Source organism: Salmo salar, chromosome 16 (assembly GCF_965601325.2).
Source record: "Salmo salar chromosome 16, fSalSal1, whole genome shotgun sequence".
Classification (NCBI taxonomy): domain Eukaryota; kingdom Metazoa; phylum Chordata; class Actinopteri; order Salmoniformes; family Salmonidae; genus Salmo; species Salmo salar.
Genome location: NC_138306.1, coordinates 89,945,175 through 89,971,261, shown reverse-complemented (window position 1 = coordinate 89,971,261; position 26,087 = coordinate 89,945,175). Strand labels below are relative to the sequence as shown.

The following is a 26,087-nucleotide window of genomic DNA, read 5'->3' as shown; positions in this document are numbered from 1 at the left end:
ACCACAGTCCTTCCAACAATACATTTCAATCGTGTTTTACTGTGATTATTTCCACCCAGCTGCATGTATTCCATTTCAAATGTGTCTCCCAGTGCAGCTTTAGTTCTGGGCTATTATGACACATCTGTCAGTTTCTTCTATGTTCCTAGTTCTAGTACAATAAAAAACATATATTTTTTGGTCACTACCATTCCACAAAAATACCATCCTATATTTTTTCATTGTATTACAATCGTACATTTTAGTACAGGTCTTCACATCGGAGTGCTGCTGCATGTCCTTTGTCTCTCTTGACCATGTCGGGCAGGTCGGGCACAAAGCTCAAGGCGGCTCTCCACTTCCCTCTGGTAGTTATTTAGCCTGATAATACATCACTCCTGATAGACACCAGCTAAAACTCTTGCATAAATGTAGCAGCCTATACACCTAATCATTAGTGATCTGACATGCTGTATTGCATGGAAACTGTAGGCTACGAACAACAGCAGCTACATAGTCTAGCCTACTATGGTCCTGTACCTCTGGCCAGGGTAAACAAAGAGGTAATGTTGTGTATTGTATATACAGTATTTCACTTCAGTTTATTTAATTTAATTATACACAAGAGGAAAAAAGTGGTTAAATGAATGTACAAACATTTTTCATTACATTTAGTATATGCTCTTATACAGAGCAATTTAAAGGACAAATAAGTTAATTGGCTTGCTCAAGTGCACAATGACAGATTCTTCACCTTGTTGGCTTGGGATTCAAACCAGCAACCTTTCAGTTACTGGCCCAACACTCTTAACCGCTAGGCTACCTGCCACCAGATCAATTAACTTCAATACAGTTATTCAAATACATTCATCATCAATGACTAAAATAATGAATCTAGTATTAAAATACAATTTAATAAATTCATAGCCTGTTTACCATTTAACAAAAGTTGTTTAGTAATATAAAATAATCCACCCAAAAGAATACAAAAAACTGATCATCGCACCATCTTTATCTGATCTACACGGAGTGCACAAAACATTAGAAACATATTATTGAGTTGCACACCCCTCTGTCCTCAGAAAAGCCTACATTTGTCGGGGCATGGACTGTCCAAGGTGTTGAGAGCCTTCCACAGGGATGCTGGCCCATGTTGACTCCAATGCTTCCTACAAGTTGGCTGGGAGTGGATCTACTCCGAATTGCTTGTTCCATCTCCTCCCACAGATGCACAATTACAGTGAATTGAGTAAGCTGAATTCACTGTCATGTTCTTGGAACCATTCCTGGACAAGCCTTGTGGCATGGGGCATAATCCTGCTGAAAAAATCTATTTGCAGATGGATACACTGCTGCCATGAAGAGAGGCACCTGATTGGCAATGATGTTTAGATATTGTGGTGGAATTATTGTAATCAAAACGAGAGCCTTTTACATTTCTTCAAAACAATCAAACTTTATTATTTAATTACTGCAATATAAAAACAACACAATTGTGCCATCTGATTTGCTTAAAAACCTCTTAAGGATCGTACCCTTTAACAACAAAAAAAAAATCACCTAAAATGACATACCCAAATCTAACTGCCGGTAGCTCAGCACCTGAAGCAAAGATATGCATATTCTTGATATCATTTGAAAGGAAACACTGAAGTTTGTGGAAATGTGAAATTAATGTAGGACAATATAACACAATAGATCTGGTACAAGATAATCCAAACAAACAAACAACTGTTTTTCTTTTTCATCATCTTTGAAATGCAAGAGAAAGTCAATACTTTCAGATAGGAGTCTAGGTGTAATTTATATTTTGTTCCACCAGATGGCAGCAGTGTGCACAGTTGACTGATGCAGTGAAGAATCACATTACTGCACCTTATCAAGTCTGCCAGGAGTTTGCCAAAACGTCCCGAATTGGTCAATTGATACATTTGTGTACATAACTATAGAGAAAATATACAAATGCTATGGTAATAAAACAAATGTAAGATTACACACTCAGGAATGTCATACACGATGGATCATTAGCTTACACACTAACTTTCACACATCTACATGGCCGGGCCGGGCGGGGTGGATGTGGAGCCAGAGACAACAGGGGTTCAAAATGTAGAACCCAGTTCCTACATTTGAACATGAAAATAGATTTTAATCAAACAAAACTATATTACATTTTATCTCTGGGACCCTCAGGATGACAAATCAGAGCAAGATTACTGAATGCAAGTACATTATTTACCTTCAGAGGTGAAGGTACCAAACCAGTTGCCGTGATACAAGTTGTTGTTGTACACGCTCCTCAAACAATAGCAAGGTATTTTTCAATGTAATAGCTACTGTTAATTGGACACTGCAGTTAGATTAACAAGAATTTAAGCTTGTCAATGTCCTGGAAAGTTGGCTGTTGAATACAAGGTCATTGTAGTCACATTAGCGCAAGTTAGCAACAACCGTCCGGTTTAGGGACACCCATCCCATAGAGATGAATTTAAGGAATTTGAAATGATTCATACTTTTACTTTCGATACTTAAGTATATTTTAGCTATTACATTTACTTTTGATACATAAATATATTTACAACCAAATACTTTTAGACTTTTACTCAAGTAGTATTTTACTTGGTGACTTTCACTTGAGTTACTCTTGCCACATTAGGACAATAAGTAAGACTTCTCTCCTGTGTCTGTTCTCTGATAACCTTTTAACTCAGCTGTTGTTTTAAAACATTTTATACAGTTGGATCAGTGGTAAGGCTTCTCTCCTTTATGTTTACCTTGGTGTCTTTTTAACTGGCCCATTTGAGAGAAACTCTTTCCACAGTCAGAGCAGGAGTAAGACTTCTCTCCTGTATGTAAACGTTCATGTGTTTTTAAGTTGCCCAGTACAGAGAAACTCTTTCCACAGTCAGAGCAGGAGTATGGCTTCTCTCCAGTGTGTGTTCTCTGATGAACTTTTAGCTCAGCTGATGTTGTGAAGCATTTTCCACAGTCAGAGCAGGAGTAAGGCTTTTCTCCTGTGTGTGTTCTCTGATGAACGTTTAGCTCAGCTGATGTTGTGAAACATTTGACACAGTCAGAGCAGAAGTAAGGCTTCACTCCTGTATGTCTACGTTCATGTGTTTTTAAGAGGTCCAGTCGAGAAAAACTCTTCCCACAGTCAGAGCAGGAGCAAGGCTTCTCTGATGTGTGTGTTCTCTGATGAACTTTTAGCTCAGCTGATGTTTTGAAGCATTTTACACAGTCACAGCAGGAGTAAGGCTTCTCTCCTGTATGTATACGTTCATGTGTTTTTAAGTGGCCCAGTTGAGAAAAACTCTTTCCACAGTTAGAGCAGGAATAAGGCTTCACTACTGTATGTATACGTTCATGTGTTTTTAAGGTTCTCAGTAGAGGGAAACTCTTTCCACAGTCAGAGCAGGAGTAAGGCTTCTCTCCTGTGTGTGTTCTCTGATGAACTTTTAGCTCAGCTGTTGTTGTGAAGCATTTTACACAGTCAGAGCAGGAGTAAGGCTTCACTCCTGTATGTATAAGTTCATGTGTTTTTAAGATGGCCAGTCGAGAGAAACTCTTTCCACAGTCAGAGCAGGAGTAAGGCTTCACTCCTGTATGTATACGTTCATGTGTTTTTAAGTTGCACAGCACAGAGTAACTCTTTCCACAGTCAGAGCAGAAGAAAGGCTTCTCTCCTGTGTGTGTTCTCTGATGAACTTTTAGCTCAGCTGATGTTGTGAAGCATTTTACACAGTCAGAGCAGGAGTAAGGCTTCAATCCTGTATGTACACGTTCATGTGTTTTTAAGTGGGAAAGTTGAGAGAAACTATTTCCACAGTGAGAGCAGGAGTAAGGCTTCTCTCCTGTGTGTGTTCTCTGATGAACTGTTAGCTCAGCTGATGTTGTGAAGCATTTTACACAGTCAGAGCAGGAGTAAGGTTTCAATCCTGTATGTATATGTTCATGTGTTTTTAAGTGGCCCAGTCGAGAGAAACTCGCCCCACAGTCAGAGCAGGAGTAAGGCTTCTCTCCAGTGTGCACTCTCTGATGAACTGTCAGATTCCCTGATGTTGTGAATCTCTTCCCACAGTCAGTACAGGAATACAGATTTTCTCCTGTGTGTATTTTTAGGTGTATTTTTAGCTTTGATAGAATTGGGAAAATCTCCTCACAATGTTGGCAGTGGTGAGACCTCTTAGCTCTGGGATCTTCCTGCTGTTGCTCTCTGGATGTAGAGAATGTCTCAACATGGTCCCCTGTGTGAACAACACCAGAATAACCAGTCAGTTGGTGTGATGTACATGTCAATCACATGTATTTTATGTAGCCATTATTACATCAGAAGTTGTCACAAAGTGTTCTACAGAAAGCCAGCCTAAAATCCCGAAAGAGCAAGCAATGCAGATGTAGAAGCACAGTGGCCAGGAAAAACTCCATAAAAAGCAGCAACCTTGGAAGAAATGTAGAGAGGAACCAGGCTCAAAGGGGTGGCCAGTCCTCTTCTGGCTGTACCGGGTGACATATGTATTCATATCAGTAGGCTATACAACACAAAAGGGAATAAAACTATTCTAAAAGTGGATAAGAGTTGAAAGCTAAAAAGGGGTGTGTCATCCTCTACTCACTATCACAAGGGTTAGTAACTACACGGACTCATTTCATATCATCCTCCACTCACTATCACAAGGGTTAGTAACTACACGGACTCATTTCATAGAGCTTTACAAACGCTGGCAGTTTGTCTACTTCACCACTTTAGTCTACTCTCTGAGCACTCCAGATAGCCCAGTGAATAAAACAAATGCTGGCAATACTGGTGTCAAACCTGTGTCAGTAGCATGAAATAACAGCTACCTTTTCATTGAAACAGTTGTACTGCAACTTTTCATGCACAGTGGGACGTTGGAATGAAAAACACAACCTGATCTTACCAGGAGAAACAGATTTCCCAATCTTCTCCTCCTCTTCTTCATCTTTAATGTTGACATTCAGCTCCAGTGTTTGACTGCAGTCTTCCAGCTTCACTGATGCCATCTCTGGATCCTGCAGTACAAACTGGGCTCCACTGTAACAATCAGGACCCAGTGACTGTAGGTTTGGACTCAGTGTGGAAGGAGAGAGACAGGCTGGGTCTGTCCTCACTGTTGATGTTACCGGACTTGGACTTAATTCTAGTTGGCCTGTAGTAACAATGAGAAACAAACACAAAAGTTAGTCTTGACAGTTCTGGCACTTTCTTTATTCTCTAAAAATATATTATATTTCTTCTTGTTCAATTATCTAATTCAGTGCTCGACTTGGACTGAAATAGGTACCGGTACTGTTTATATTTAGGTGCAGGAGCTCCACAATACTGTTGAGCTAATATTCTATAAGAGGAACATGAGCTTCAGCAGTAGAAATGTGAGGTGACGGTACTCAGCTCCGGTGAGCTCCTGTCCAAGTCATTTCAACGGATCAGGTAGCTAAGCATTGAAATCATTCAAATTAGACAAGTACATGCTTTAAAATGAATCTACACAATGTAAGTGAACTTAATCAAAAGTAGATTTCCCAAATTCACATAAACGCAGAAATGACAAAAACATTTAGTTCAAGGTTACAGTTTGTTTTAGGCAGCAGTATGTAATATTTTCCTGAATAACATTGTCTTCACTGTATTATTTCACATCAAAAACCAATAATATTTCCAGTTTACATGATAGTAACATTTATAAAGATAGAAACTGAATGTGTCTGAATATTAGAACACATGATTATCATTACATTCAGCTTCAAAACTGTAGTGCGACCTGAAATTGTCTCTCTGCACCCGCACTGAAGTCCGTTGACGCAGACATAGTGGGCAACGCCATTTTACCAGCTCGTGAATTTTACACAAAACCAAAGATGGAACGAGATGGATTTTGGACGACATTCTGCAAATGTTCTAATCGATGAAACATCTGATGCAGTTTTCTGTTCCCAAAACTAAAATCTGTTATGAACAGAGTGGACTACGTTTTGTAGATTTTACTCTTTGCAAAAGTTTTTCTTTTTTTATAGCATTGTTTAGAAGGAAAGCAAAGGCGAATTGAGTTGTTGCACACGAGCACTTCACAGAGTAGTTCCCTAACATAAATATGTGTGCTAGAACGCGCCAATAGGATCTTGTTAGCTCGTGCTTGGCTCTGCCCACTATGACTCATCTGTTCCTATTGGAAACGACCGGTTGTGGTCTATTTACTTATAAAAAATATTTGGTACAACTGTCCGTGGATTCAGGGATCCTTGGGACGGCCCTACCCCATTATATGAGAAGGGCGGTGCTTAATTTGAGCCAGATCCTCCAGCGTCTCTCAGTTTTGTAGTCTTTCGTTCCGGAACCCATTTGCCAGGATCAGGTAGCGTACCACTTGTGACATTTTTTTGTCCACTGTTTGCAATGTAAAAATCCTCATAAAAGCAATCAGAGTAATTACATTTGGATTCCTCTGTAATTGTCATGCCTCCTAAAAAACGTTTCTCTCACAGAACTAAAATGAGATTCACTTTCTATGATCTCTCTCCCTCTCTGTGCTGTTATAGACATGAGCCAGCAACTCATCTCTCCAGCATTGCACTTCATTTATTTCCTGATAGAATAATAGCTGTGGGAAGTGTGTTGAGGTGCTGCAGCACTATGCAGTCTGTTCAGAAAGAAATGAAATAATTCCCAAAACTACACCAGGAGTATTTAGCTACAGAGGATCAATAGCTAATTGAAATAAAATAGCCTAGCTGTGGATTGTGTGTAGCCAAATCATAAAGCAAATGGATCCTGCTGAAAATAAAATACTAATCTGTCTGTATGTTAAGAAGTTATCAACTTCCAAATAGGTCTATTGAGCAACCAGCATGTTTTACAAAGTAAAGCAAGAGAGAGATGAGCTTTTGGCCGGTGAGTGAGCTGAACATCATTGGGTGAGTCAGTGAAACTGGAAAGCTTGTTAAGGACTATAACTTCCTTCTCATATTGTACAATGTGTTTCTCCTCACACCTGGCCTAGGCTATTGATGGATTAGAGACAAGGTCGTTTTTATTGATCTCAGTGTCAAAGTAGCCTGTCATTTTGGTCATTGGTGAGGTGTTAAAAAAGATTCTCAGAAAGTCTCCAGTCATCTAAAATGATGTAGAATTGCATGAAATCCATTTATAAAAGGTCATATTTTTCCACAGGTCTGCAGTTGGGCATACTGCCAGATTCTCTAAAACAACAGTGGAGGCTGCTTATGGTAGAAAAATGAACATTAAAATCTCAGGCAACAGCTCTGGTGGAAATTCCTACAGTCTGCTTGCCAATTGCATGCTTCCTCAAAACTTGAGACATCTGTGGAATTGTTTTGTGTGACAAAACAGCCCAATTCTGAGTGGCATTTTTGTATTTGCATTAATTAGGGATCCCCATTAGCTGCTGCCAAGGTACCTACTCAGCTCCTCTTGTCCCCAGCACAAGGTGCACCTGTGTAATGATAATCATGCTATTTAATCAGCTTCTTGATAATCCATCCACCTGACAGGTGTGGCATATCTTGGCAAAAGAGAAATGCTCACTAACAGGTATGTAAACAAATGTGTGCAGAAATTTGGAACATTTCTGGGATCTTTTATTTCACCTCATGAAACATGGGACCAACTCTTTACATGTTGCATTTATATGTTTGTTCAGTGTATACAGTATGTAAAAAAAATCTAACTATCAATAACAAAATTAATTCAAATCAGCCAAAAACCATAAAACTATTCAACTAAATCAGCAGGCTTTTCTGTTCTACTCAGGTCCCTACACAGACTGAGAAGGATCCTGTAAGAGCAGAACATTATCTGGTGACAGTAGTCCTTGTAGTCTTGGAGGCCCAAAAACTTCTCAACTGCAGATATGATGTCCAGCTTCTTGGACTTATTGTGCAGTACAATTCATAACTGTGGCTATAAATGCTACAAAATTCACCTTTTCACAATAAGTGTATCCATAACACTTGATTGACGTACAACATTTGCAACTGGTTGCAGTGCATCCACCACCATATCTTCTTCAGAACTGTGGCCTCTTGCCCCTATAACTCTTCACCACCACCACATAGGAGATTTGCTGTACAGTCCTGATCCTTGACACCTCAACCTCTTTTACCCTAACAGGGCACTCTGGGAATTCAGGAATATGACCCCCTCCACAGTTGCAACATTCACATACTTTTCAATAACATATTCTTTCTGTCTGCAAACACTTGACATGTGGCCAAACCTTTAAAATGTCTTGCTTTGGGTCGGGTTTTACACCAACTCTCTTATGGAGTACTTTATATATCCCAGCTTTACATAGGGTGGTAGATACTCTTCATCAAACATCAATAATAGAGATGAACTTTGCTCCTTTTTCACATTCTCCATATGGGTCAAGTGACGTGCAATTTCGTCCTTCTTTGGGATTTGATTGGAGGATCGCATCCAACTTTTAGCTGCATACACCTCCACCTACTGTACTGGTGTGAGGGATTTCACAGCCTGCATATCATCAATTCATAGATACAGTAATTAATACAGAGATGCCTTGCCAACTATTAGCCCTCTAAAATAATGTGAAAAATGTTCTTGATTCGTTCAGGAGATTGTGACCACCTCCTCAGACCAATTGTCAGTACGCCCGGAACATTGTTCTGGGAACCAAAAGGGATATCTCAGTTTCAAAGTCTCAGCTTGGAAAGAAGAAGCCTCGTGAGGTACTGGTTGATCACATGCAGGAACCAAACGTTAATGATGAATTAATTATGACTAATGAATAATCTAAATCATTCAAATATATGTGTGTATATATATATACTGCTTAGACAGACAAGTTATATTTGAATTAAAATTATAGTTTGTTAATAAGAAATTTGTGGGGTGATTGAAAAACAAGTTTCAATGACTCCAACCTAAGTGTATGTAAACTCACAACTTCAACTGTGTGTGTGTGTATGTATATATAAAAAACTCTGATTGATATATATATATAAATCACCCCAACTTCACACACAGTTGAAGTTGGGAGTTTACATACACTTAGGTTGGAGTCATTAACTTGTTTTTCAATCACCCCACAAATTTCTTGTTAACAAACTATAATTTTGGCAAGTTAGGACATCTACTTTGTGCATGACATAAGTAATTTTTCCAACAATTGTTTACAGACAGATTATTTCACTTATAATTCACTGTATCACAATTCCAGTGGGTCAGAGGTTTACATATAGTAAGTTGACTGTGCCTTTAAACAGCTTGGAAAATTCCAGAAAATTATGTCATGGCTTTAAGGGCTTCTGATATGCAAATTGACATCATTTGAGTCAATTGGAGGTGTACCTGTAGATGTATTTCAAGGCCTACCTTCAAACTCAGTGCCTCTTTGCTTGACATCACAGCAAAATCAAAAGAAATCAGCCAAGACCTCAGAGCACCCCCACAACATGGTGCTGCCACACCCGTGCTTCACGGTTGGGATGATGTTCTTCGGCTTGTTCGCCATCTTACCACGTGTCTCAGCTCATCCACACCCCTCTAGCGTCGGGTAGCTGCATACCAATAGAGTACCACAGTATGAATCCTAATACCCATAAAAAACATAGCAGTCAAACAGGGAAATGGTTCCAATCCTTTTTCCACCATTCACTTTTCCCATAGAGGATTTTAGAAACACTTAAAATAAGGTCTGTGTTTCGTGTAGGCTTACCCTGGCGTGACGTTTTGAAAACCGTGTAAATCTCTCTAGGACAAGGTGCGGTATCAATATAGTCACCTGTATTTACCAACCACAAAAATGAAATGTTAATTAGCTGCTAATGTGGCTATCATAAAGAACTACAAATGCCATGATGATCTGGACAAGGCTGTCCAAATCGAGGCAAAGGTAAGGATCTCTGGGTTAACTAATGTTAGCAAAATTTAGTAATGAATAAATAGGCTACATTTATTTAAATGGACAATTCTGTGAAATGTCTTGAGCAAGTTTTAAATTGACACAATACCTGTTAGCAAAGGTGTGCGCTAGAGATGACGTTCAAGAGCTTGCAGTGATTTGTTGTTTTCCATGATGTCTACTTTTATGCTAATTGGGTTCAAGTCTGGGCTCTGGCTGGGCCACTCAAGGACATTCAGAGACTTGTCCCGAAGCCACTCCTGCGTTTTCCTGGCTGTGTGCTTAGGGTCGTCGTCCTGTTGGAAGGTGAACCGTCACCCCAGTATGAGGTCCTGAGTGCTCTGGAGCAGGTTTTCATCAAGGATCTCTGTACTTTGCGCCGTTCATCTTTCAATCGATTCTGACTAGTCTCCCAGTCTCTGCTGCTGAAAAACATCCCCACAGCATGATGCTGCCACCACCATGCTATACCGTAGGGATGGTGCCAGGATGCCTCAAGACGTGACGCTTGGCATTCAGGCCAAAGAGTTCAATCTTGGTTTCATCAGACCAGAGAATCTTGTTTCCCATGGTCTGAGAGTCTTTTAGGCGCCTTTTGGCAAAGTCCAAGCAGGCTGTCATGTGCCTTTTGTTGAGGAGTGGCTTCCGTCTGGGCACTCTACCATAAAGGCCTGATTGGTGGAGTGCTGCAGAGATGGTTGTCCTTCTGGAAGGTTCTCCCATCGCCACAGTGGAACTCTGGAGCTCTGTCAGAGTGACCATCGGCTTCTTGGTCACCTCCCTGACCAAGGCTCTTCTCCCCCGATAACTCAGTTTGGCCGGGCGGCCAGTTCTAAAAAAAGTATTGGTGGTTCCAAACTTTTTAAGAATGATGGAGGCCTTTCGATCATATCCTTGGACTAAAATGATTGCACATGATGTTCGGCTTGCACACTAACATCATGTGCAAAGGGCCTTTGGGTAACGAAGCACATATTCAACGGTATCCCTTTTCCTTACATAGGCTGTTCATTTCTGATCGTTGATAATTTTTGTAGTTTCTAAACGTATCATGGTAGATGGGAAATATGTGTACAAAGCAATGGTTCCCAAACTTTTTCACTCGGGTCGCCTTTTCCATAATTGGGGTGCATCCCGCATGAGGTGTTTTTTGTTGTTGCCATTTTAAAGCAAATTTCCTGCTTTCTACACATTTTGTCATATCCTATGTGTGTTCATGTGATATCTGAGTGACTCAGACATTACAACAAAATCAATTGGCTACAAAACCAAGCTAAAAAATGTTACCTGACATGGGCTAGTTGATCTGAACATTCCTGACAACTTACTGTATAAATAGCTCTCTAACGTCTGCAATGACAAGAGTAAAACTGCTGATGCACTACCGGATTTCGAAATTGCACCTTTAGCATTCTACTATTACAACTTTCAAGAGTAAGTTGAATGCCCGATTGAGTTTAAAATAAATAAAACATTTAAAAAATGTAAAAAAAAAAAAAAATTATCGTGCCCCACAGTTTGGGAACCACTGCCTTATAGGAGCAGAAAGCTTACAGACACTTTCCGCTACCACTCTCTCAGCAGAGCTGACTTGCAGTGTCACACCTGTCATTTGCATAGGGAGTGGCGTGTCACATTTTCTGGCCTATCCAGACAAATAATTGATTTGCTCTGCCTCTGAGCGATGGAACCCAGCCTGGGAGACGGCATAGGAGAGGGGACAGTCTAGTGATATTCTCTGCCGGATTTAGAGCTCTCAACATGAAAAAATACAAAATCAATTTGTAGAATTGAAACACGACCACTTTATTTTGGTCACAGAGGTACGAAATCACTTTGTGCGGAAAGCTGAAGTTGTAACGATTCTTCAAATATTTGAATGTTGTCTCTGTGTCGTTCAGAGGACGCTTGGCAGAAAATGCTCTGTCGTCTGTTATATGAAATGGGGCCAAATTTGTAGTCCCTTAATACTATAATATTTATTTTAAAGTTATAATAAAGGTGAAATCTTATAGTAAATTGTTTATAATTTGATTGTTACTCTATTTAGAAAACATGTCAGTCATTTCAAGCCTTATATTCATATGATTTTTTATATTTTTATAATATTTGTACTATGTACTTGAGCTTGTGTCGTCAAAAGGGATTAATTTAGAACTATTTCTACCAAAAAGGTGAGTTCCAATCCTTTCTATAACTATGCAGCATTACAAGTTAGTGTTTATGGCCATCCCGTTAAAAATAATAACTTTTGGGTATGTCTATTTAGGCGGAAATCTAAATTTTTCCTTAACGTTCAAGAGGAAATTAAAGGAAGGGCAGAAGATGGGAAATCTAAACTGCCATTGTTTCGCTGCTTTGAAGCATTTGTATAAGGGGAGTGATATGTTTTGGTTGAAGTATAGTCAACCTCTCTTTCTCTTCTGCTTGAATGGCTTCGGCCTCCCTCTCTCACAGAGCTCTCCTCCACTCTGACAGGTCTGTAGTCACGTCTAGCCTCCCTGAAGCATCTTTCCTCATCTCTTCTCTAGTCACTGTTCAGACACTAACTCATCGTTCCTTTCCAGTTGTTTTCCTTTTGTAAAATCCAGTGATTGTCATGCTGTTTGTTCGGTTGCCTTTCTATAAATGTCATCCTGAAAGGTTGCATCTGAACCTCCTAGCCAGCTGGACATAACGATTCTCCCCAGATACAAAATAAATCTGTCCCTCAAGACAAATGATGATGATTTGGTCAGTCTGTGTTCTTTCTCTTTCTCCCTGTTATGTTGCTTCCATGACCAAGAACCAGGAGGCAAGTACCAGCCAATCTGTGTGCTGTGGTTATGGTGGTCAATTTGTAAGTCGCTCCGGATAAGAGCGTCTGCTAAATGCCGTAAATGTAAATGGTATACTACGTTAACGCTATATGTGAGGGCCATTTTGTTACTTGGTAGCTACTAGCTAAAGACCCTGTGTTGTGGATCATCTACAACTATTTTGGACTGTCCATACTATAACGTTAGTCTCAGGCTTCACTAACTAGCGTTACTGTTTTAGGTGGAGCTATTCTTTGCTACTTTTCAAACAAATACTATGTGATATTTCACATATCTTGCTAGATATGCCTTTTGTTTTGATATTTCACATAACATCTAGCAATATATGCCTTTTGTTTTGTTCGTGAGGAGTAAATGGCAGAGAGAACGCTGGAGACACTTTGTTTTGTGTCGCTTATGTTAGACTGCTCCCTTTAATGGATCAGTCGTCCACCAGGCTACACTCTATGATTAGAGGGAGGTGGGAGAGGAAGCGTTGGATGTCTCAGTTAAGGAGATAGTGGAATGGGGTTCAGTGTTTTACTGTTAGGATAGATGTATTTTTTGTTTGTTCCAACAGATCTTAACATATTTTTTCTCACTACAAAATATTCCTGCATTCCTTGTGGTTACTAAACATATTTTAGACATGTCTTTATGCTATAGCTTATTCCATGTTTACATCTTGGTTAAATGACTTCAAATGCAAAACTGAAATGTACTTTGTGGAATGTCTGTGGAGTTTGTAAACTATCCAAGTTTAAACAGGTTATTACTAGGCTTAACAACTTAATCTATTGTGATCCTAGAAGATACTCACTTGTTGAAGGCTGAGCTACTGAAAGTATGCAGGAGATGGCAAGTAATAGCATCCTGTTTCTCCTCTCATTCTCATGGTGATATGGTTTTAATTCACAATCTGTTCTGTTTCAAGTGGATACTATTATAACTGATACATCTGGTAGATACATTTTCATACAGGAAACTCCTTGAATGAGCATATTCATCTGGTTAATGTTTATGGTCCTAATGATGAAATCCTAAAATATTTGAGAATTTATTTATACTGATAACCAGGAAGAAAGGTTAAGTTCTAATGGCAGAGAATATTATTTGATCCTCATCTAGATCGTTCCTCTGGGTTTAGACATTGTTCTATAGGGATACAAAACGAGTAAAAAAGACCCTCTAGATGGCGTTTGTATCCCAGATGGTTACAGGACCAAGACTTCTTACAATACGTTGGAGTGCATATAGATGTTTATTTTACATTGAACACTGACCAAACGGCCGACGAGTACCAGATGGGTGGCTTTCAAAGCATATATTAGGGGGCAATTTATACGTTTTACCAGTTTTAAATCAATTCGATCTGAAAATGAGAGAGCTGGACAGCAAAATCAGAGAATTGGAGAGGGAAACTTTTTGAGATAACTCAGTAGAAGTAAACAAGGAATTATTTGCTCTTAAAGCTCAGTATGAAGAACTTTCCACCTCAAAGGCTGAAAACAGCTTAACTAGGATGAAACAGTCCTTTGATCAAGGTGGAAAACCTGGTAAATTGGCGGCCTGGCGCATTAAGCTCATTAAGACGTTAAATTCAGACTGAGCCATTAATGCAATTCATAATTAACAAGGACGATTATCAATGGATCCTGTAGAAATAAACCAAACATTTGCTTCCTACTACAACACACTTTACAACTCTGAATCTCCTGAGAACTAATCAGGTCTTGATGTTCCCTCTATTTCAGAAGACACTAAATTGGATCTGGAAAAGGAATTGGATGGTGTTGTTGCTATTTTCAATATGAAGGGAGGTAAAGAGGCAGGTCCAGATGGGCTCCCAATAGATATTTAAGGACAAACTTCTAGGTCCACTTTTGGATGTTTACAGTGCATTTGGAAAGTATTCAGACCCCTTGATCTTTTCCACATTTTGCTACTTTACAACCTTATTCTAAAATAGATTAAATAAAATAAAAAATTCTCATCAATCTACACACAATACCCCATAATGACAAAGTGAAAACAGGTTTAGAAATGTTCGCAAATGTACTTGAAATTAAAAACAGAAAAACCTTATTTACATGGCTATTCAGATCCTTTGCTATGAGACTCGAAATTGGGCTGTGTTCTTGGGAACCTTCTACACTGCAGAATTTTTTGTTATTGTCCTATATTGAAATAACCTGAAAGGCCACTCAGCAAGGAAGATGCCACTGCTCCAAAACTGCCATAAAAAAAGCCAGACTATGGTTTGCAACTGCACATGGGGATAAAGATTGTACTTTTTGGAGAAATGTCCTCTGGTCTGATGAAACAAAAATAGAACTGTTTGGCCATAATAATGACCATCGTTATGTATGGAAGGAAAAGGGGAGGCTTGCAAGCCGTAGAACACCATCCCAACCGTGAAACACGGTGGTGGCAGCATCATGTTGTGCGGGTGCTTTGCTGCAGGAGGGACTGGTACACTTCACAAAATGCATGGCATCATGAGGAAGGGATATTATGTGGATATATTGAAGCAACATCTCAAGACATCAGTCAATAAGTTAAGGCTTGGTCACAAATGGTTCTTCCAAATGGACAATGACCCCAAGCATACTTCCAAAGTTGTGGCAAAATGGCTTAAGGACAACAAAGTCCTTAAAGGTAAGTCCTTAAAGGTATTGGAATGGCCATCACAAAGCCCTGACCTCAAACCTATAGAAAATTTGTGGGGAGAACTGAAAAGGTGTGTGTGAGCAAAGAGGCCTACAAACCTGACTCAGTTACACCAGCTCTGTCAGGAGGAATGGGCCAAAATTCACCCAACCTATTGTGGGAAGCTTTTGGAAAGCTACCCTAAATGTTTGACCCAAGTTAAACAATTGAAAGGCAATGCTACCAAATACTAATTGAGTGTGGTGTGTGGTGATATTGTTAGAAACACAAGCATTTAGCTACACCGCAATAACATCTGCTAAACACATGTATGTGACCAATAAAATTTGATTTGAAACTTAGTTAGATAGAACCTGCACTTACCATAAGAAACAGATTTCCCAATCTTCTCCTCCTCTTCTTCATCTTTAATGTTGACATTCAGCTCCAGTGTTTGACTGCAGTCTTCCAGCTTCACTGATGCCATCTCTGGATCCTGCAGTGCAAACTGGGCTCCACTGTCACAATCAGGACCCAGTGACCATAGGTTTGGACACATTGTGGAAGGAGAGAGGCAGGCTTGGTCTGTCCTCACTGTTGATGTTACCGGCCTCATACCCGAGTTGGCCAGTAGTAATGATGAGAAACGGAAACAAACGTTTTTTGACAGTTCTGGCACTTTCTTTATTCTATAAAATATATTCAATTTTTTCTTGTTCAATTATCTAATTCAATGCCTGACTTGGACTGAAATAAGTGCCGATACTGTTTATATTTAGGTGCAGGAGCTCCACAATACTTTTGAGCTAATACTTAACCTATAGTAGATAACTGCATAAATTACTCAAAAACATTTAGTACAAGGTTAGTTTGTTTAAGCAGCACTATGTGCTATTTTCCATAATAACCTTGTCTTCACCGTATTACTTCAATCAAAAAAGAATTGTATTTCCTGTTCACACCATAGTAACATTTATAGATAAAGGCAGAAACAACTTAATGTGTCTGATATTAATACACATGAAGAAAACCGATAATCAATACATTTCATGCATAAACAGTCCGTTGACCCAGACCGAGTGGGCGCCGCCATTTTACCAACTTGTGAATTTTACACAAACCTAATAACATGCTAAACGAACTCAGAAATATCAAATACATTGATTATTTATGAAATGACCATGAGACAATTATGTACATCCATTCAGACAAACCCAGAGTCTCTAGCTATGTGACTTGTAAAATAGTTTTTAATCACGTACCTTTACCAAACGTGATCACATGTTAACGGATTTGTTACCTAGCATGGTATGACATGTTCTTTCGACATTAGAAAGTTGTTATTACATACCTGTCGTAATAAATTGAAACGGACACTAAGTTTATCTTGACTGCACAGTTCTGACGCCTTTTTTCTGAAGAATGTTGCGCGCCTGTCTGGAACTTCCTGTTCCCCCACTACCACAGTCCAACGGTCCGTGCATTCCGGGATCCTTGGGATGAGAAGGGGGTAGTGTTATGTATGGAACGACGTGCTGTACGTCATACTGTACGTTGTTATGGTTTACGACAGTGTGCTGCTTTATGGATGAATGGGTTGTCAGGATGAGTAGCACATGTCATTAAACGACAGAGTGATGTACAATGTGAAACCGTGCGTTCTTCTACAGCTAGGCTAGATATAAAATTGGCGACGAAGATGGCTGAATTCAGTTTACCACCGCCGGCACCATTCCTCGCCGTGCCTGGCGAACCTCCAGTCCCGTGGAATAACTGGCTTGATAGCTTTAACACTTATATCGAAACTATGGACTTTTCTACAATCTCCGACAAGCGGAGGACAGCACTGCTCCGTCACTGCCTCGGTACAGAGGGACAAAGGATTTTCAGAGCGCTTGGATCGGCTCCTACATTCACTGCTGCAGTCAGCCTCCTACGGAACCACTTCGCCGGGAAAGAGCGAGTGCTCCTCCGACGCTACCGGCTACGGAAGAGACACCAACGGCCGGGTGAGTCCATTCAAAGCTACGTGGCTAATCTGAGGGATTTGGCTAGCTCTTGTAACTATGGGACACTTCAGGACGAGATCATCAGGGATCAGTTGATAGAGGGGACGTTATGTGAAAAGACAAGGGAGAAACTGCTTTTGGAATCGGATAATTTACAACTAGATGGAGCTATTAAAATAGCACTCCAGGTTGGAATGCTCTACTATGCTAACAGACAGATCTGCAGCATACACTCGGCCCCCAGCCATTCTCACACAGCAGCTTCAGCCGGAGCAGGCGCACTACAACGATCACGCGCTGTGCATGGCCTCCCACGTTGATAGCTGCATGGACACAGACACCGGCATGCCCGTGCAGCAGGCACACAGACAAACGAACAGAAGTAGCTGTGGCAACTGCGGGGCTAGCTCTCACATTTCAAGGGCTTCAAACTGCCCAGCCCGTGGGAAAATATGCAAGAACTGTTCAAAATACAATCACTTTGCAAAAGTGTGTCGTTCTGCCCCAGCTACTAGCTCCACCCAGCACAGGCCCTTAGTTTCATCTCACTCTCAACATGAACGCACGGAAATTCGAACTGTCTCCACCAACCATGTGTCATTCAGGACATGCACTGTGCAGCTGGGTGAGGTGGGTTTGCCTTTGCTGCTGGATACTGGCGCTGCGGTGTCATTGCTCAACCTTGCCACTTACTACAAGTTTTTCAGTCACCTACCACTCCAACAGCCCTCCACTGCCCTGTGTGGGTACGGTAGATCCAAGATAGACATTGTAGGCACCCTCCAGGTCCCAGTACACTACGGCACCAAGCATCTGCCATCATTCACATTTCATGTTGCAAAGCGGGGTGCCAACCTCTTGGGCCTCGACCTCTTCACAGGCTTGGGATTCACGCTGAGAGATGACAGTGGGTCAGCTATCCACCAGGTTACCTGCACATGGCAACAGAACTGGCCAACTCTTTTTGATGGACTGGGCTGCCTCACAGCCTTTACTCACAGGCCCCTAGTGAATCCGGAAGTGACCCCAGTCATGCAGCCCCTGCGGCGCATTCCCTTTGCACTGCGTGATGACGTCACAAAAGATCTCCAGGCACAGTTGGATGCAGGCATCATTGAGCCAGTCAACGCTGCCCCCTGGATTTCAAACTTAGTCATTGCAACCAAAAAGTCAGGTGGAATCCGGACCTGCGTGGATCTTCGTGCTGTGAACAAGGCCGTTGTCCCGGATAAGTACCCGTTGCCTACAGCTGAGGAGCTGACCGCACAATTCCATGGCTCCAAGATCTTCACGAAGCTTGACCTTCGTCAGGGTTATCTTCAGGTACCCCTCCATGCAGCTAGCAGAGATCTCACTACCTTTGTCACACATGCTGGCGTGTTCAGATATACACGCATGCCTTTTGGACTTAACTCCGCCCCCAGCTGCTTCCAGAAGGTGATGAGCACCATCCTCGCTGGAATACCTGGGGTGGCGGTCTATCTGGATGACATCGTGGTCCACGGTCCTGACCTCCACATCCATGATTATCGACTCCACAGAGTATTCAGCGCTCTACTGCAGAACAACCTGACCCTTAACGGTGGAAAGTGCACCTTTGCAGCTCCAGCCGTCGAGTTTGTGGGGTTCCGCCTGTCGGCCAAAGGCATTGCCCCACTCATGTCGAACATTGAAGCCGTCCACAGGATCCCGGAACCGACCCCAGCCTCTCAGGTGGCATCATTCTTGGGCATGACAGCCTACTACCTCCGGTTTCTGCCCCACTACTCCCAGACCACAGCGCCCCTTCGCCAGCTCCTCAAGAAGGATGAGCCATGGACCTGGACGGCAGCCTGCTCAGATGCGGTCCGCTCACTGAAGAGCCAGCTCACCACAGCCCCAGTCTTGGCTCACTTTGACCCCGTCTGCCCCACCATTGTCACATGTGACGCCTCAGCTGGAGCACTAGGAGCTGTCCTCTCACAGCTGCAGAATGGCATTGAGAGGCCCGTCGCCTTCGCCTCAAGGGCCCTGAGCCCCACAGAACAACGGTACTCTGTGGGCGAACGAGAAGCACTGGCGTGTGTCTGGGCGTGCGAAAGGTGGCCCCTCTACCTCTATGGCCGTCTGTTCATGCTCCGAACCGACCACCAGTCCCTCACAACGCTACCGTCGGCATCAGGAACTGGCCACAAGCCACTTCGGCTGCACAGATGGGCCGACCGCCTCAGACAGTACGACTATCAGCTGAAGTTCACTCCAGGGAGGGATAACGTGGTGGCAGACCTCCTCTCACGCTCCTTTGACGCTCCTACTCCGTCCGTCTTGCCAGACGACAACGAAACAGAGCTCGTACAAATGCTTTACGCTCCTCTTCAGTCAGTCGTCTCACTGGAGGAGCTGAAGCAAGCATCGGAACAGGATCCCACACTGTCTACCCTGCGCACCTACATACGCACTGGATGGCCAGCACACGTGCCGGAAGAGCTGGCGACTTTCGCCAGGGTGAAGCACGAACTGTCTTGCTGGGAAGAAGTCTGTGTCTCTCGAGGGTTTTGCACTGTGGTCCCAAGTGGTCTGCGTGCGCGTGTTCTATCCATGGCGCACGAGGGGCACTTGGGCATAGTGAAGGTCAAACAGCGATGTCGAGACCTTGTGTGGTGGCCAGGCATCGACCACGACATTGAAGCCCTGGTCAGGGATTGTGCTGCATGCCGCCTCAGTGGGAAAACAGGACAGTCCGCCCCACCCCCCCTGCAGCCTCTCGCATGGCCGTCCCGCCCCTGGGAGCACATCCAACTGGACATCTGTGGCGAGATCCATGGTCACGCAGTCCCTCACCATCAGCGCTTCCTGGTGGTGGTGTATGACCTCCACTCTAAGTGGCCAGAAGTGGTTCCTGTCGGAACTGTCACAGCACAGGCCATCGTGGACATCCTAGACAGCCTGTTCACAAGGTGGGGCCTGCCCCTCACCCTTACCACGGACAATGGGCCCCAGCTAATCTCTGCCGAGTTCTCCTCATATCTCAGCAACAAGGGAATCAAACACATCCGCACGGCCTACTACAACCCACAAGCTAACGGAGGGGTGGAACGCTTCAACCAAACGCTGAAGAACGGCATCAGAGCGCACCTGGTCCAGGGGTGCACGTTCCAAACTGCTTTGAATCAAACGCTAATGCACTACAGAGCAAGCAAACGCACAACAACACAGGCCTCCCCGGCATCCCTCATGCTAGGTCGTGAGATGGAACTGCCACTGGACAGACTCAGAACACAGAGAGTTGCAGAACCGGCGACTAGGTGCACCCAAGAACAGCAGGCAGTGACCAGGCACCAAAGAGCAATGAAACAGCGTTTTGACAAGGCACACAGGGTGAAGAAGTCGATCATCCAAGTGTCTGACTGGGTCCGAGCCCGACGGCCTCAGCGGTGCAACAAAATGGCCTCATTCTGGTCGGACCCCCTGCAGGTCAGTCGACAACTGGGGCCCGCCACATTCATGTTGAGCAATGGATCACGCTGGCACGCCAGCCGCCTCAGGAAAGTCCCTGCTCCTCAAGGAATACGAATGCACACAGAACAGACATGCAGGCCAGAGACGCCACCGGATGGACCTCCCCCACCACTACCACCCGAGCCCCAGCCTCTACGGGCTCCCCAAGGGCCAGAGCCACAAGCGGTGGCGGTTGAAGAAAGGCCTTTGCGGGCACGAACTCGCCCCGCTCATCTGGGGGACTACTTAACCTCTTTTCATTCTTAGGCTCCGGTAGGTGTCTTAGTCAACCTCCAGGTTAATGGACTGAACTGGTTAGTTTGGAGAGTCCTTCTGTTTAAGGGTTAATGTTTATTTCTTACAGGTATCACTCTAGGTTCTTGCCCTATGGACATTTTATATATGGTACCAGTCCCTGGTTTTGGAAAGGGGGGGGAAATGTTATGTATGGTACGACGTGCTGTACGTCATACTGTACGTTGTTATGGTTTACGACAGTGTGCTGCTTTATGGATGAATGGGTTGTCAGGATGAGTGGGACATGTCATTAAACGACAGAGTGATGTACAATGTGAAACCATGCAGACGTGCGTTCTTCTACAGCTAGGCTAGATATAACAGGTAGCTCCCGGTGCCTCTTCCTCCGGGACACTTCTCCTTTGCATAGAGTTGGTCAAGCTGTTGAATGTGGCCTGTGGAATGTTGTCCCATTCCTATTTAGTGGAGGACATTTTAGAGTGCAATTTTTTTTTCTTACGTGTATCTTTTATATCCCAGTTTTACATAGGGTGGTAGATAGGCTTACCCTGGTGTAACGTTTTGATAACCGTGTAAATCTCTCCAGGACAAGGTGACTTTGAGCAATATATTCGCCAGTATTTACATCCCCAAAATGAACTGCTAATTAGCTGCTAATGTGGCTATCCTAAAGAACTACAAATGCCATGATGATCTGGACAAGACTGCCGATTCCAGTCAAAGGTAAGGATCTCTGATTTAACTATATAATGTTAGCTAAATGTAGTAATGAATAAGTAGACTACATTTATTTAAATTGACAATTCTGTTAACTGTCTTGTGCAAGTTGTAAATTGACACAACAAAAGCAACAGCAAAAGCATCAGCTAGAGATTACTTGCAGTGATTTGATGCTAATCAGCGTTTTATAATCTGAGAGGAAATAAAGTCGAATATATTGATAAAAGTTACATTGTCCGAGAGAAATGTACATGGTTATCAAAACGTCACACCGGGGTAAGCCTACACGAAACACAGCCCTTATTTTAAGTGTTTATAAAATGAATGAAAATGAAAAATGATTGGAACCATTTCCCTGTTTGACCGCTAGGTTTTATGACACAATTTTTGCAAATGTAATAAAAAACTTAAATATCACATTTACGTAAGTATTCAGACCCTTTACTCCGGACTTTGTTGAAGCACCTTTGGCATCCTTATCGTCTTGGGTATGACACTACAAGCTTGGCATACATGTATTTGGGGAGTTTCTCCCATTCTTCTCTGCATATCCTCTCAAGCAGGGGCGAAAATCTGATATCAACTTTGGAGGGGACAATTACATGATATTTTCTCAAGAGCAATTCCTGAGGGGGACACCAAAAGTAGTGCTGTAACACATAGCCTACATTGTAATATGGTAAATGTATATTGAGGAACCAAAGAAATAAGGTGTTTGCTGTACTCCTAACTACCGGTACCCAAAACTACACAAGTAATCACAACAGCAATACCATTGCCTTAAACTGGTGACTGAACTAAGATTTGTTAAAGTTGAGAGTGGGGGTATCCATGGCATTTTCCAATTATGTTCCTATTTTACAAGTCAAAAAAATTGAGAACCTTTCATAATGTTGCCAAACAAAGACTCAACAAACTTACCTGAGACTCCCTGTCTCTGCCAGTCTGCCCCTGCATATCTGTCCCCAACTCTGCTGTCTGTGTGCCATCTGTTGCCTGCTCTGCCTAAAGACATCATTGTGAAACATTTCCATTAGAATTTCATTTCTTTCTCATGAACATTTTATCAACTAGTCTTTGAGATATTAGGCTACTAGGGTTCTTACTATGCGTTTTGGAGTATTGAAAAATCCTTCTAACCCTCCCCCTTAAAAGATTTAGATGCACTATTGTAAAGTGGTTGTTCCACTGGATATCATAAGGTGAATGCACCAATTTGTAAGTCGCTCTGGAGAAGAGCGTCTGCTAAATGACTTAAATGTAAATGTACTCTGATGTCCGTCTTTTATTTTTCTGCCATTTTTCTACCTGGCTGGCTGGCTGGCTACACACACACAGTGTGTAGGTTATTTACAGTAGGAGATGGGCTTCTATCATCTTCAATCATTCTATTTGGGCTTCGATCTAAAAGGTAGCTAGCAAATGTGAAACGGATTAAAATGACAAGAGTTGACAGCTGTATGAGTTCACCATTTACACAACATATGCTGCAACCTTTTGTAATTTTAATAGTTTGTTTCATATTGGCTGGCTTCCAACAATAGCTGAATTTGCAAAGCTAGCGAGCACCAATTCAGTTTCAGTGGTGTTTGCTATAATCTTTGCTACCCGGGTTAAATAAAGGTGAAATAAAATACATAAATAAAAGTTCCCTTGCGACAATTTAGCTTTTGCAACGAGACCATTAAATATATTTAAGACAATGGTAGAAGAGAGTGTAGTTCAGTTTGGATTTCAGTTTATCGCTAACCTTATCACAGGGACTTTGAAATACTAACTTACATCATCTGCATGCTGATCTTGGAATAAATTGACGATAGCAAAGATTCCATCTTTGACGACGCCACATAAATGGAATAGGTACTAGCTAGCTTAATAGTTAATATTTGCGCGCTAGCTCTGCATATTCAGCTAGTGTGTGTGCGCGATTGACTGGATTAACCTCACGTCAGTTACGTGCATTGAGTGCCTTTCAGACAGTAGATACGACCTCTCTGTTACCTAGTAAGCTAAGGAACTGGCAGTGGATCAAACCATTGTGAGGCAAAGGGTGGGGGGGGTCGCAATCTTTTGAAACTTAAAAACGCACTATTAAGTCTATAATCAGCACAATTGCTTTCATTGCGTATTATTAATATTATTTAAATTACATAGTTATGTTTCAGTGATATATTGGGTGATATATCCCCGTCCCCCCCGGGATTTCCGCCCCTGCTCTCAAGCTCTGTCAGGTTAGATGGAGAATGTCGCTGCACAGTTATTTTCTGGTCTCTCCAGAGATGTTCAACCCCCCTGTAATTAACCCCCCTGTAATTCACATTTGGACAACAAGATTTCACCAAATTATTTTCCCAATTTCCTTTGTGTCATCACAACTTTTGGAGATATTTAAACAAAATTATTTTGTGGTAAATCGATTTTCTTTTTAATTATGGAGAAAAAGTTGTAGATATATTTCAATGAAGTTAGATCTATAATAGTTTTTTAAACATACAAGTAGGAAAGCCTTAAGATAAATAATAACTTGTTTAGAGAGGAACATTTGGATAATTTTTGAGTAAAGTTGTAATATGTTGGATGAGTGTGTTGGACTCGCCCTACTTGGGGGTAACTGGCCCCTGGGGGCTAGTTATCCCTTAATGGCTATGAATGTGTTTCGACCTGTCATTTAGACAATAACTGTGTTCGAATACTCATACTAACCGTACTATTTGGGATGTGAATTGAGTATATAGTATTCTTATTCGTCATAGTATGGATATAGTTAAAGTAGTGACTTTTCAAATAAGTTACCTTACACGTTATATTAGCTGACAATTCGTTAGCTACGCTGTCCTTACGAACCACATAGCGTATCATTACAGCAGTATGTGCCGGTATGTTCTTAGCTAGCTACCTAACATTAGTTGGCAAAATATACATCCAACTTGCCAGTACATTAACTATAGGCTATCTAACTGACTACCCAACGTTTATTGACTTGATTATTTCCGTCATTCTTAGCTAAATGGTATAGTCGTTGTGCAATCTCAATGTACATTCGGGTTCTTTCATAAATTTGCTCTGGCTATCTACACCGATTTCAGAGCTATCTACTCCGATTTTTTTTCTCATCTGAGTGTACCAGAACGCAGAATAAGGAACTTACGAGCGCTCAACACCCATTGAATATGGCCGCTGTCAGTAAACGTCTGGAAAAAAAGCGTAATTAAATTGTTGCCAGCAGCACAGTTACAGTCACCAACGCTCTGGATAACATGAAAACTGCCTAACCAGCTCTGCTAGGGTGAGTAAAATGGTCAGAGTGGTCTCATTTGTGTCTGGCAGTAGCTAGCCAATGTTAGCTTGGGTGTTTGAATTTTGTTGTAAGGTCAAAATGCTCAAATCAACCTTATTCCTCAGCCCGAGTGTCCAGTGTACGCTCTGCATTTACAAACGGACAATCTGACAATGCTCTGAATTTACGAGTGCACTCTGGCACTCCAGATTGAATTTAAGAACACACCCAAAGTCGTAAAGTGTCTAACTAGTAATTTGTTATGCTAACTAGCTAGACATGCAAAGAGCTAGTACGCTCAACTGAGAGCATACTGTTCATTTACAGTATACTAAAATTAACTAATAGTATGTAGTATATACTCATTACGTACGTAGTACACAGTATGTTAGTATTCGAACACAGTATGTTAGTATTCGAACACAGTTAATGACTATCCCAGTTAGCACTAGTTTATTCTAACTTGCTAGCTAGCAACTTCATTAGCAGTAAATGCTAGCTAGTTAGCAAAAGCTGCAAGGAGTACTAGCTAGCAACCTTACTACCAGATCGTCTGAGGTAAAATACATTAAAAAGATAGCAAAACTTAATTGCAGTTGTAAATGCTTGCATTAGTGACTGACAGCTTTAGAGTTAATGTTACTTTATAGCCTTTTAGATATTTTACACAGCATTTTATGTCATGTAGCTAGATAGCTAGCTAAGTGTTTGAGAGAGCTTTTAAATTGGCATCTCTCTCCTATTTCAGTGGGGACTAGATTAGGTCTGAGCAGTGCAGGAGGTGGGCTCATAAGTTGTGCTCCAATTTTACTGGGGATAGCTTTATTTTTGACCTATATTCAAATTAGAATTGTGCAATAGCAGAGCATAAGAGAGTTGCCACATCAATGTTACACTGAATTAATTAGTTAAGTTATTGTTGTAAAAATGTTATATTCCAGTGTTATTTAATGTTCTATTCCATTCCAATTTGTTTCATGAATTTAAAACAACTATTGAAAAACTTTTGCTCCTG

The 26,087-nt window shown here is 41.8% G+C and overlaps 1 protein-coding gene and 1 pseudogene across 2 annotated transcripts in view; one reads left to right on the top strand and one right to left on the bottom strand.

Annotated features, from left to right (window-relative positions):
- LOC106600650 (uncharacterized) overlaps positions 1–26,087 on the top strand; it is a 132,753-nt pseudogene that overhangs the window by 47,972 nt on the left and 58,694 nt on the right. The window lies entirely within an intron of this gene.
- On the bottom strand, positions 1,475–16,672 carry LOC145861026 (uncharacterized). The gene is made up of 3 exons (XM_082962353.1): positions 15,716–16,672; positions 4,902–5,150; positions 1,475–4,226 (listed from the first exon to the last, which is right to left on the bottom strand). The coding sequence occupies exons 1-3, from the start codon at positions 15,945–15,947 to the stop codon at positions 2,722–2,724; spliced, it is 1,986 nt and encodes a 661-aa protein (XP_082818479.1). The 5' UTR covers positions 15,948–16,672; the 3' UTR covers positions 1,475–2,721.